This window comes from Gallus gallus, chromosome 1 (assembly GCF_016699485.2).
Source record: "Gallus gallus isolate bGalGal1 chromosome 1, bGalGal1.mat.broiler.GRCg7b, whole genome shotgun sequence".
Lineage (NCBI taxonomy): Eukaryota > Metazoa > Chordata > Aves > Galliformes > Phasianidae > Gallus > Gallus gallus.
The window spans coordinates 54,016,364-54,028,775 of record NC_052532.1 but is presented as its reverse complement, the minus strand read 5'-3'; the positions used below and the strand labels follow the sequence as shown (position 1 = coordinate 54,028,775).

At 43.0% G+C, this 12,412-nt stretch overlaps 1 protein-coding gene across 1 annotated transcript in view; it reads right to left on the bottom strand.

Annotated features, from left to right (window-relative positions):
- Positions 1 to 1,610: 1,610 nt before the first annotated feature.
- The window catches only part of NUAK1 (NUAK family kinase 1), a 47,818-nt gene continuing 37,016 nt past the window's right edge, over positions 1,611 to 12,412 (bottom strand). Inside the window, exons 5-7 of the mRNA XM_416310.8 lie at positions 7,081 to 7,200; positions 6,658 to 6,790; positions 1,611 to 5,595 (exon numbers count right to left, since the gene is read on the bottom strand). Of these exons, the coding sequence (XP_416310.2) occupies positions 4,442 to 5,595; positions 6,658 to 6,790; positions 7,081 to 7,200 (1,407 nt within the window). The 3' untranslated portion in view covers positions 1,611 to 4,441. The remainder of the gene's footprint in view (positions 5,596 to 6,657; positions 6,791 to 7,080; positions 7,201 to 12,412) is intronic.

The following is a 12,412-nucleotide window of genomic DNA, read 5'->3' as shown; positions in this document are numbered from 1 at the left end:
CCAAGTTCAGCTACAGTCTTACTGTGTGACTGCAACAAAGGCAGATCACTCCGCGCTTATGTCCTTTAATACATAGAAAAATGGGGAGCCCACCTCCCCACCACACCCCAGCAGGGTGAGCTCCCAGAGCTGCACAGACATGCGTAATTACTCCTCAGTGCTCACCAAGAGGAGCACCATAACCAGCTGTTCCGACTTTTCTTTCCAAATGTCATTATTTTAAAAAGAAAACAAATGGCTTGCCTTCCATTTCTTTCTTTCTTTCTTTCTTTCTTTCTTTCTTTCTTTCTTTCTTTCTTTCTTTCTTTCTTTCTTTCTTTCTTTCTTTCTTTCTTTCTTTCTTTCTTTCTTTCTTTCTTTCTTTCTTTCTTTCTTTCTTTCCTAGCGTGTTAAAAAAAAAGTTTCATAATTGCTATTGCAGAAGAGACTTGCATTACACTTTCCACCCTCCAGCACCCACACAGCGAGACCTTATTCACCTCGGGTACAAGAGCATGTGCTGACTTGAATACGTACCTCTCACTTTCTGATTTAATTAGCATACGGCAGCTTACCGTTCCCTTTGCAATATATTAAGGGATACTTGCTTTTCTGCATCGTTGGGTTTTCCCCCTTTATTCCCACTGGTTATTAAGTGGCGATGATAAATAACTCTTGCACCTACAGTCGTGACTTTTTGCTTTAAAAAGCTCAAGAGAGAATGAATTAGAAAAAATAAAGTCTCTTCTGCATGAGATCCAAACCTTGGTTCCTAATCCAAACTTCCCATAATTTAAAAAGCAGAAGAACATCCACCACAGGTATCTTGGCTGGCTGCATCACAAGTGCAGTTTAATGGTGTCTTGCTCAGAGCCAACTTCAAGACGGTGCCAACCATTTCCTTTATTTTAATAAGTCACCAGCACACACAGCATACCTAACACCCAGTTTCCCTTATGACAACCACCTGCTTTCCAAGAAAAACAATCTAAAGCCTTTTGGTTATTGAGGAGTCTCCAAAAACTGAAAATGGTCTCCGTTTCTGCTTCTCACCAGCTGACTGCTCTGCCTGCTCAAAGCCATCCTACACTCGACAGCAGCAGCTGGCCACAAGTCTTCAGCCAGAACAACCATTAAATTACACCAACAATGACTGAAATTGCTAACAAGCCATCCTCCCCACCAGAGAGGGGAAGGGACCGTGACTAGGGGTCTCCAGGCTATAAATGAGCCATGTTGTGACTCGAGAGCCAGACTGCTCTGCCCTACCTGCAGCACACCTGGCCCACAGACCTTCTTGCCTCCAGCAGGAAAGGCCCACTCATCTGCCCTTCTCCACCCAACACTTCTCTAGCCGAAAGCTCCGGGTGTTTTGTGGTGCAAAATTGTTCACAGTGGGAGCCTCTGTGGCCACCCACGTTACACTCAAATGTGCAAATGAGTCGAGAAGTTCTACATAAACAACTTGGTACAATGTGCTGTGATGCTGCTGTATTTCTGCACAGTAATCATAGAATCATAGAATAACTGGAAGGGACTCATAAGGATCATCAAGTCCAACTCCTGGGATAAGTTCCTCAAGGTCTTGGCTTGTGCTGCTGTACAGTGAAAAAGAAAAGAGTGGGAGACTCTTCACAGTTACATTAATTCCATTTTATTTAATAAAAAACAGTATCAGATTAAAAATACACTTTGGGTGATTATCCAGCGTTTTCCCCTGTGTGCCTCCTAGAGCTCAAACCAACCGAGGATAGGGAGAAAAAAAACCAATAAAACAAAACAAAAACCACCAAACGATTTTGGCCGGAGCTGTAAAATAATGTTGCACCAATTAAATTACACCAAATATATTATTATACCTTTGAAATGGCTTTCAGACCAATAAATAAAAAAAAAAAAGAGACAAATTCAAATAAAAAAGTCAACTTTGTATTACAAAAAAATTAAATAAAAATCACAACACTAATAATAACAATGTGCAGTCAAGTGTTTTGTTTCTTTTTTTCTTCTCTAGGAATGATAACATGCCAGTAAACATGTAACATGCCAGTAACATGCCAGTAAATCCCTATGTAACATTTCCAGTTTGGCAGCAAGCAGTCACTCACTCATTCACATTTGTACACAAGGAAGCAGGCCTGGGCAAAAGCCTAGGTAGATTCGAGCCTTCAGGGCGCTCCTCGTTCCCTGCAGCAGCTGGTCGAGTTCCCTTCCCTTCATCCTAAAACCCCTGTAAATCCACTCAAGATTCAGCAGCAGACCCACAGGGAAGGAATCACTCAGCACAACCCCACCGAAGTGCTGCTCCATCACATCGACACGACAGCGCTGAGGTGCGCCGGCTGAAGATCTGGCTCTTCTGCTCCAGGGCCACTGTGCTGCCTGTTAATTAAATACACTGCAAAACAGGGTGTTGGCTTTGGGTGGGCTATAGGAGCAAATGCAGGGCCTGTGAGAAGACGGGATCTCTAAGCATCATACCGAAAATATCCTACACCTACAGAGAAATGCCCTGAAATTGCCCTTCCTGAGCAAATGAGCAGTGAGCCACATTTCACTTGACCACCTGAGAGCACATCTCTCTTAGACTTTGTGGGTATTGATGGCATTGACTCCAAGGGCCAAATTTGGTCCAGTGTTTCATAATAAAGAAAAGGTTCTCCACAGAAACGGATTCATAGACTTAGGAAATTCGAGCTCGTTCATCTTTATGCTGGTTGGTTTTTAGGAGGAACCAGCAGACTGAAGTACCGTGACACACCAAATGAACAATCTGTAAGTGAAACTGCTCCCTGCCCCAGATGCCAATGTTTGTGGGGTTATCCCTGATTCTCAAAGAACCATCAGAGGATCCCTATTCCATTTCTGCATAGTCTCTAGGATTTTGGACACAGTGGGCCAAAGTCTGCTTTGAGTTCCAGTTCCAGGGGAGGAGTGAGAACAGAGTTTGCCCCATGCTTCTCTCTTCTGAGTACGTCTGTCTACACAGATTTTGCAGCTGTGGCTCTTTGACATCATAGGCTGAAACCTGCCATGTATTCATGCCAGTGCACCTCCAAGAAAGCTAGGGGCTATGTGCTCATGTAAATGAGAGTGAAATGGGCCTTACAATTCCAGTTTGCCCAGGCCTGTCAAACACACAGTGCCTTTCTGACATAGGCTTACATTCAGATAATCCAGTAGACCCATGTGGTACCTTTATGGGAGTTGAAGCCTTTAGTCTGGATATTTAGGTATATGTGAGAACACACACACATACCCTTCTTATTTTTTCAAGTTGGCATCACTGCACATGCAGTACCAGCTATGCTATCAATATAGAGGCCTACATTTTTATGCTAGCTCTGTTATCAAATCTACCATTACCATTTCATCGCTCAATTCTTTCTGCTCCATTACTACCTACTTAGAAATATTTTCATTTGGAGAAAGGCATATTCCCACCAACTTTCTGACCTCTATCCATTTCCTACATGCTACAACCTTTTCATTACCTAACATTCTGGTCTCAAACTACCTGTCACCCTCAGATACTACAAGCTAATAGCAAGGTGAAACCATTTGCTGACAGTGACTGAACTCAAGGCTGGAGGGTCTGTTAGCCCTTGGGACCTCTGGGCATCCATCTGTCAGACCACTTTCAGAAAGTCACAAATAGAACACACAGGCTGAAATGCTTTGAAGGGTCACTGTTTACAACACCCATTACTCCCAGCTCCCTTTCTCATTTCTCTGACTCTGTTTTTGCTGGTAGGAGTGATATTGGAAACAATTTTAGGGCCTTCTGCTCTCTGAAGAGCAATGGCTGTAGGAAGGGCCGGATCTGAATGCCTACTCCAATCCTTGTACGTGTACAGCTGTGCGAAGTTATACACTCACAAATTATCTGTCCCAGAAAGGGTTCAGGAACCTCTCAGCTCACCCTGGTGGAAGGAAATAGGGCGACCATCCAGCCCGACCTCCTGCATAATGCAAGATGAAAACTCTCAACGCTCTCTGTATCCTGATGAATAATTTCAAGGGAAAATAAAGGTTCTCTTTCTGAAAGACATCCAAAATGGACTTGACGAATTCAGATTATCTCTTGATATAGCTAACTTAATATGAATTAGAAACCTCTCAAAATGTGTGTGTCTTGTTTCCAGTTTTAATTCTGCCTAGCTTTCACTCCAAGCCATTAAATCTCAATGTTTCTGTCTGCTAGATCCTAATACACTTTTGTCACATATACAAAGACCACAGGTTTTTCTCTGGTCAGCTAGGTAACATTCTGAAGACACAAAATTAGAGAAGTGTGAGATGACTTTGGGGCTACTCAAGAGTTTGCTAGGAATTCAGTTACGTAGGTACAGTCAGGTCCTTTGAAGGAAAACCTGCCATTATCAGCAAATAGTAACGTGGCTAACTCCACCATAAAGGTACCCAGAACAACTCCCTTCCCTCCCTTTCCATCTTCCTGCTGCTAGTTGAGCTTGTTGCAGATCTCTAGGGCTTTCTTGTAGACCTGAGTCACATCATCCATGTCTGCGAGAAGGGAAAAACTGCTGTCCCCCAGACGGTTGCGATACCGTTTTAGATACTGTGGCCGTGGGTGGTTCTGAAGTCCTTCGAAGTCTTGGATCTGTAGGAAATTTTCAGCAGAGACACAGCTCCGTATCCTCTGTCTGTTTGGCCTGTTCTCTTGCAAATCCAGCAAATCAAAGGAGTCACTGGACAAAATACTGTCATCACTAATGACGCTGGAAGGGCGGCTGTAACTTCGAGGTAATGCATCTCCAGGCAGGACTACTTCTTCCATGGCTTCCAGCGTTGGTGTATCAGGGCTAATTAAAGCAGATTCAGTGCTGCTGGTAGAATACTTGCCATTGTGTTTCAAGATACCCTTACGCCTGCAGGAATGGCTGTAAGACCCATTTCTGGATGGTTCTGTGACCCCCGGAGAGGTGTCACTGTTTACTGTTTCCTCATTATTGTCCAAGAGTTCAGAAGATTCGCTTCGTTCTGGAGAGGAGTAATAGCCGGACTCCCTCTGCTGAGTCTTCTTTAAGATTCCTTTTTTTGGCATTAGTGAAGACTGCTTAGTGCCGTATTTGCCAGCTACCTCTCCCTCCACAACAGTTTTAATGGCTACACCAGTCCTACACAACTCCTGCTCCAGCTTAAAAGCAGAGGGTAACACTGGGCTGACCACACCTTCAATGAACCCTGCACTGTGAGATCGATGTTCGCTGTTGCTCCTTTTCTTCAGGATGCCTTTGGGTCTTTTGGAAGTGGGTTTGGATGCATTTTCAGCTCCTCCTTCCTGGATGGACTGTGCAATGTCATTTTCCTTTTTTGATTTTTTCAGAGACCTCTGTCTCTCTAGCGTGACTTCGGGACCTTTGGGCTTAGAAAGGCACTTCATTTTCGTGTCAGTCTCTGGTTGGAGGCCAGTGGAGCGGTGATGCCAATCAATGAACCTTGCTAGCAATGGAGACTCAGAGTCCCTCATGGCATCACAGTCACAAACACTACTCTTGTAACCCCAGTTAACCCACCAGTGGTTTGCAATGTCTTCAATGGTTGCTCGGCGTTCAGGGTTCACCATCAGCATCCATCTGATGAGACCACGAGCATCTATGGACAAAGAATAGAACATGAAGTTTAAAACACTGGCATTCCTAATTTCCTCCTTCAGTTTCAAACTGAAATGTGAAGCTAATCAAATGAGCAAAAATAATGGTTCTTACAACAGAAGTGAAAGGGGGCAAGGCTTAGTGCATCAGTTAATGCTAGAAATTGAATTTGAGGATTGCTTCCTATCAGCAGAAAATGATTCACCCTGGGAATTGTACACTGGGTTATAAAAGAAATTAACAATTGTATTGTATGAATGTCAATGTCCCATATTACTGAATGTCGCACACTACTAAAGAAGTCAGCGACTTATCAGTTCTAATAACTACAAAACTTAGAGGAAAACAAAGGGGCATTGGGATATTTAAAATGATCTACGTATTACTAATCCTGTATTTACTTCTCCCACAAAAGTGTACTCTTCCGTATACTTTAAAGGAGTATTTTTATAAAGAGAGCAATGTGGCAGCAGAAAATTGAAAGAGTGGCAAAGAAATTATGAAAGATAAATATTTAGTTAAATATCATAATGTATACACATATTTTTAAGGCTGAAAAGAGCCGTAGACTTAGCTGATGCTTTTCTGCCTGGTGACAGCTTAATGTGTTACCCTCTGAGTAAACGCATTTAATTCAAATTGTGGCCTCGCTTGTCAGATAAGGGACCTCTTTGCTCGGACCATTCATCTCCTCTCTGCCTGTGATATACTGCAGCGTAGTCAGAGGACTGATCTTTACCAGTATGTTGTATCGGTTTACAGCTTGTCTGAACAATTCCACTTGCAATAGCTAACAGACCTTCCACCGTCATAGATCTAGTTAAAAGAGCTTGCTAAAGCTTCCCCAAGGCAATAAAATCTATATGCTATAAAATTTTCATTTCAAAAGGGCTTTTGGTAAATGCTGTACCCAGATGGGAATGGATTGCAGATGAAGTCAGTAGAGGAATGAGAGATTTTTTTCTTTGTCATTCTAATATAACACCAAAGCAGGCTGGAAGGGCAAATCCTCCATTCTGAACTCCTGTCAGCTCAATACATTGCCCTTGCATCTTTTTTATACCTGAGGTCTGCGTTGGTTCACGATATTCTCCACTGCTGATCTGCCTGATGAGATTTTTGTGATCAAAGCCATCAAAGGGCATGGTTCCATAAACCAGAGTGTAAAGCAATACACCAAGGGCCCAGCTGTCAACCTGAAATACAGAGACAATGTGCATGAAGCTCTGGAAAGCTGATCTCCACCATTCTCCCTGCCATTAGCACCACAAGAGTAGCATCATGTCCAGCTATGCCTACTGATGGGCAAACCGGTATCTAACATTTGACTAACCACAGACAAGCAAATGGAAGCAAACAAACTTTCAAGATGGGAGACACCCACTCACACCCACACATGCAATAATATTAGCATTAAGACTAGCTCTTAAGAGTGTTATCATCAAAGACATCCCCATATCACCACTGAAAACCTGACCCTTCTTACCTCTGGGCCTCTGTAAGGTCGTCCATTAACAATTTCAGGGGAAGCATACAGTGGGCTTCCACAAAAGGTTTGCAGAAATTTGTCTTTGTGATAAAGGTTGGAGAGTCCAAAATCAGCAATCTGCAAAGACAGTTGCACAAGGCTTCTGTAGCATTAACAATATCTTAACGTACCAGAAAATTCTTTACCAGGAAGGACTAAACTATACTTGACTCTGCTATAGGGCAGAGATCTTGACATGGATAACTTCTCAAGTTCACCTGCCAACCAATTATTCTGTGATTTCATGACTTTTTTAAAGGCCTTCTAGATAGGGAGATGAGACCCCAAGATAAATCCTCTGGATAAGGAACAAAGATACTTTGGTTTCACTTAGACCTGTCATGGCTCCACAACCATCAATCAGTAATTCTATCCTACATAAATTGCATGTGCTTGCAAAGACAATTTCATACTGGAAGGCACTGGGCTATTGTCCACTGATTGTTCTTCATCTTGTATAATCATTAATACCAAGGAAAAGCACACAGAAAGTACTACTGTTCTTATCTTGCAGATGCAAGCCCAAAGCCGGGACCTCTAAATCCAACAGGAGGAGTGATGTCGGCATATCATGAGAAACCAAGTGTTAGCTTTCGGATACAAGTGATTTTTGAAATCATCTGGAACATTTCTGGTCGAAAACAGGGGAAAGTGAGGCACTCACTAACTGCTCCAGATTCAGGGACCTCACGATGAGGAATCTGAGCCGTTAAGTAAACGAGATGTCTATCACGAGATAATAAACACAAGTCTGGTTCCTAAGTGGAAACAATGGGCCCAAATCCGGCTTTCCCAACACAAACAAAACACCCCTGGGGACTATTGGGAATTTTGCCCGTGTAGAAATTGCAGGATCAGGTCCAAATAGTTTGTTTACTTCAATTCTCTGTTCTTGTTCTTACAAAACAAAGGCTGAGGACAGCAACACTAAATACTCCCACAACCTCTGCATTTCCTTTGTTTCTCTAGCAGAAAGCAACACATCTCATTTTTTTTTATCTTATTTAAAACCTAAATGTTTCCGTTTCCCAGAGATATTTTTATGACTGCCCACTACTGACATAGAACATATATAAAAGACATAAAGCACGGGCATAAAAAAGGCATTATCAGTTTATAGCTTTAAGAGATATGAGCTCTCTTCGGGCTTTCTTCACCTCATTCAGGTCTTTTCTACCAGAAAGGAATTAAACCCCAGAAAGAAGCAGTGATTATCTGATATTACAAGAGAAAATTCAAGAAAACACAAAGTGACCGGAAAAGAAAGGGATTTACCAGCAGCATCATTCACCCCTGGCTTTCTAAAACATGTATCACCATTGCAGCTAATATCTGTTTCAACTGCAATGTCTAGTGAACTCTTGGGAGACATAAAGACTTTGTCCCTATTAACTACCATGTCTCACTTGAGACCAAAGTAACAAGGCTGGTGAAGTGTGGACAGAAGTTCCCAATTTTCCCTCTTTACCCCCAAATATATAAACATAGATATATACATTCTCTTTATCCATAAATACCTATCTAGCTATACATGACAGATACACGTTTATAGCAAAAATATAAACTTATTTTATAAGGTATCATTTTTACAACATGTTTGAAGTCACAGAACAAATATGAGGTTTCACACTTCATCCTCTCCTGTTTTGATGCTCTGCCTGTGCAGGTGTTCCACTAACAATTTGGACCCAGAGTATCTTGTTCAAAGAGCAGCTGATTCCCGTTCATTAACGTTAATTCACTGCACCACGTCCATTCATAGCTTGAATTTGCTCAGTCCCCCAAACAGCGTATCATCAACCCATAGCAGAAAATGCAACCCTTAAATAAATGCGGCTTGTAAAATCTTCATTGTATGGCTGGAATGTCATTGAAAACAGCTGGTGTACAATTGCAGTCTGCAAATATATTCTCATGGCTCAGATTGCACTTAATTGCCCTAAATTCCACTTTCTTATCAAGTCACCCTGACTGGCAGGAAGTTGGTTTTAAGCCCTATGAAGTGTGCCCTGTCAATCAGGGGAAGAATAGGATCATTTCAGCATAACAGCTTCGTGCTGGCCACTGAGTTTTATTTTAGCTCAGGATGCAGCTAAGACAAGGACAGACACTGCACAGTGTGATTCCTTAAGAAAATACATTCCCTTAACACCATGGAATGCATAAAATGCATGTAGATGTGCATGAACATATATAGAGGGATACACATACCATTGTTCACATCAAGAAATTCTTGAACTTGGGCATTTATGTTCCTATTTTGACCAGTCAGGAAAAGAGTATTTATGCGACAGTCCACTCTCATACTCACCAACTGATGTTTACCAGCTTCTCCCATTAAAACTGTCATGCCCTCCCCTCAGAACAAGATTAACAGAAGCCAACGTTACTTCATGTTCATGCCACTTAAATGGAAGTCAAAAAACTTCCTAAACTGGGAGGAGCTGGAAAGCGGGCTTTATTCCCCTCACTTCGGGAAGTGGATGTTTCATATTTACTGTTACTATGACCAACCAGATGCAATTTATTGTTTAAGCATGGACTATAAATTCCACAGAGTTTGCACTCATGGAAATCATCAGGTTCTCCCTACTTCAGAATCCATCTCTTTGTACTGCAGACACAGAAATAATTACGTCTCTTAAAGCAAATGAAACATATGTGCAGTGGGTGAGACTCCCAGCAAGGTAAATCCCAATTACATACACTTACTCTGTATATATGAAACCCCCATAGGCTCTCAGTGGTTAGTCAGATTGGTGTCCCCTTACCAGCAAAAGAGAAAGTGTAGTAAGTAGAACTGTGCTGCTATTAGACCTGCATTTTTCTCTCCTTCTATCACTTTGGGGCTGATTATTCAGTTTGCGTCAAGGTCTGACAGACTTCTATTTGAGGTGTAATTCCCAGTCCAAGAGCTGTCACAGCCCTCCCTCCATTGCACCAGGCTGTGTGACAGAGGCATCCCTGGGGGTAACTTGTGGCACAGGGCACGGGCACGGCATTTGGATAGCAAGTGGCACTGATTCCCTGGCTGCTGCATTGTGAAGCAGTGTCTCTCCAGCTCACTGCATGCAATTTGGGGGATTTAGGTGTTGGGGAGGAGCTGCAGTGCTGCACAGGGACATGAGGTCCTCATCACACCGAAGTGCAGGAATTATGGGCTAATGCAGGCAGCTACACCTTTGCCTCATTGCTAATTCTTCCAGTAATAGTCACCCCCAGGGTGACTCAAAGACTAGCATCTGAGTCCCTTTAGGATGAGTTGAGAAAGTCACCCTCCAACTTTGGCTTGTGGACCTGCAAGACTTGTCATTTTTGTCAGCCTTCAGAAACTGGCCTTTCCTAGTTGTTATACTTCCACGTGATTGCTTCCAGAGACTTTCATTCACTATTTTAGCCTTAAAAAAAAACAAAAAAAACCCCAAAAACTCATTATGTCTCTGAACGCCACTTCACGACCTTCATTTGTATCACTAAAATTTACAAATGGAGTCCAAGTTAGTGCGGTATCATGTAAGATAGCTTGGGGCCCTTTCAGCTCGGATAATATTTTCTAGTGGATTAATCGTCCTCTTTATTTCCTGTTCTGAAAGAACTGCTTGAGTTGTGATGCACGGATCTATTTTTGCAGTATCCTGCTAATTTTATCCTCTCGTCACCGTGACACGTTTGTGTATACCATAGCGTATAGATCACCGGTTCCTTCAGAGGCGTGTTTCCAATGGCACGTGGCGCCCAGGAACAAAGGGATTCCTCTCATTTTGTCATCCTTAAAACCAAACCGCCAATTCTGTAAGCGCTTCGTAATCCACTGAATGAAATGTAAATACTGGGGAAGTACAGATAAGACTATCACTCCCGCTTCCAGAAAATGCCTTCCACTGAGCATTGGAAGCCATCAGACAATGCTGCATGTTTCTCTTTTCCTGCTTGAATAAACCATATAGAAATAATCTCAGAATCGGGACTTGATAGATTTGCTCCTAATATATAATTTACAGCTCCATATGTGTTTCCTTGCCAACGGTTACTGTTTAGTAAAACAAAGAAAAAGTGGGAAGTTAAATTTTGCACAAGTAACCCAGAAACCACAGTTAATGTATTCAAGGCTTCAGTGTCAGGGAAATAGCAGCAATATGTTTAACACTGAGGACTCAAGGCTGATCTTGGGCTCAAAGTAGGAAAGGTGTCAAAAATGAGCCAGAAGAGAGAGAAAGGAAGGAACTGAGGAAGGGCTGGACACAAAACACCCACAAAGCAGCCTAAACACAGCTTAGCTCAGGAAAGAGAAGCCTTCCCGAAAAAGATGGGGCCAAATTTTTGGAGATGCAGCTCCCCATGCAGCGCCCGACTCTACGGCAGCTGAAATACATCTGTGGTTCTGCAGTCCTGCAAGGTCTGGAGAGCAACCCTGAGCCCCATCCTCTCAGCAGGAAGGCCGGGGCGGCTGCCGAGCCTTTGGACAAAGCGCAGCTCCCTGGAGGCTTGGGAAAGTGATTGGTTTTGCATATGAGGACTACAGCTCCAGGATCCAGGCCACCGCAGCTAGCAAATTCCACAAATTCCTCTTTTCTCTCAAGAATTCCCTGATTAGCTGGGAAGATAGCTTGGCGTGTATTGTGGAAAGAAAGGTCATCCTGCCTGCGGAAGCCTGTTTCGTATACAATGTCCTAGAAAGGCGACTTTTTGGTTTCAAAAAAGCCGGGGCTGCAGCAGGGAGCAGTGCTGCATGAGAAGTTTGCTCTGCTATGGGATGTTAACAGCACAATGTCCGAGCTCTGCCTCAGATGGGCCCTCTGCAAAAGCCTATTTTTAGGAGCCATGTATTGACATGTCTTTAATCCACCGGTTGATTCAAGTTAGCTTCTGTCATCAGTGCTACACAGATGGCAGCTACCATATGCTACTTTCCATTTCCATTGCACATCAGCTTACAATGAAGACAGTCTCTCCAGAGCAAAGCAGTGCGTGCAGCCTTGTGATGTTCAGCAGAGATAAAATCAAAATCCAAGCGACTTGGATAGCTGGCTACACAGAAAGCAATTTGATTGCCTTGCCTCGCTAATTAAGGAAGGATGCCCAAGAGTCAGCAGAAGCTCTTTGGCACCTCTGCCTCTGTCTGTCTGCAGATCGGCACACCCAACCGCTCTCATACCCAGGCAGCAAGAAAGCTGAAAGTGAAACGGATTCAGCTACCTGGAATCTTCACTAGTTCCTGCATTATCTACCTCTGTGTTGCAGCTTTTTGGGAAAAAAAAGAAGAGGGGAAAAAAGAGGTCATTCCCATGCT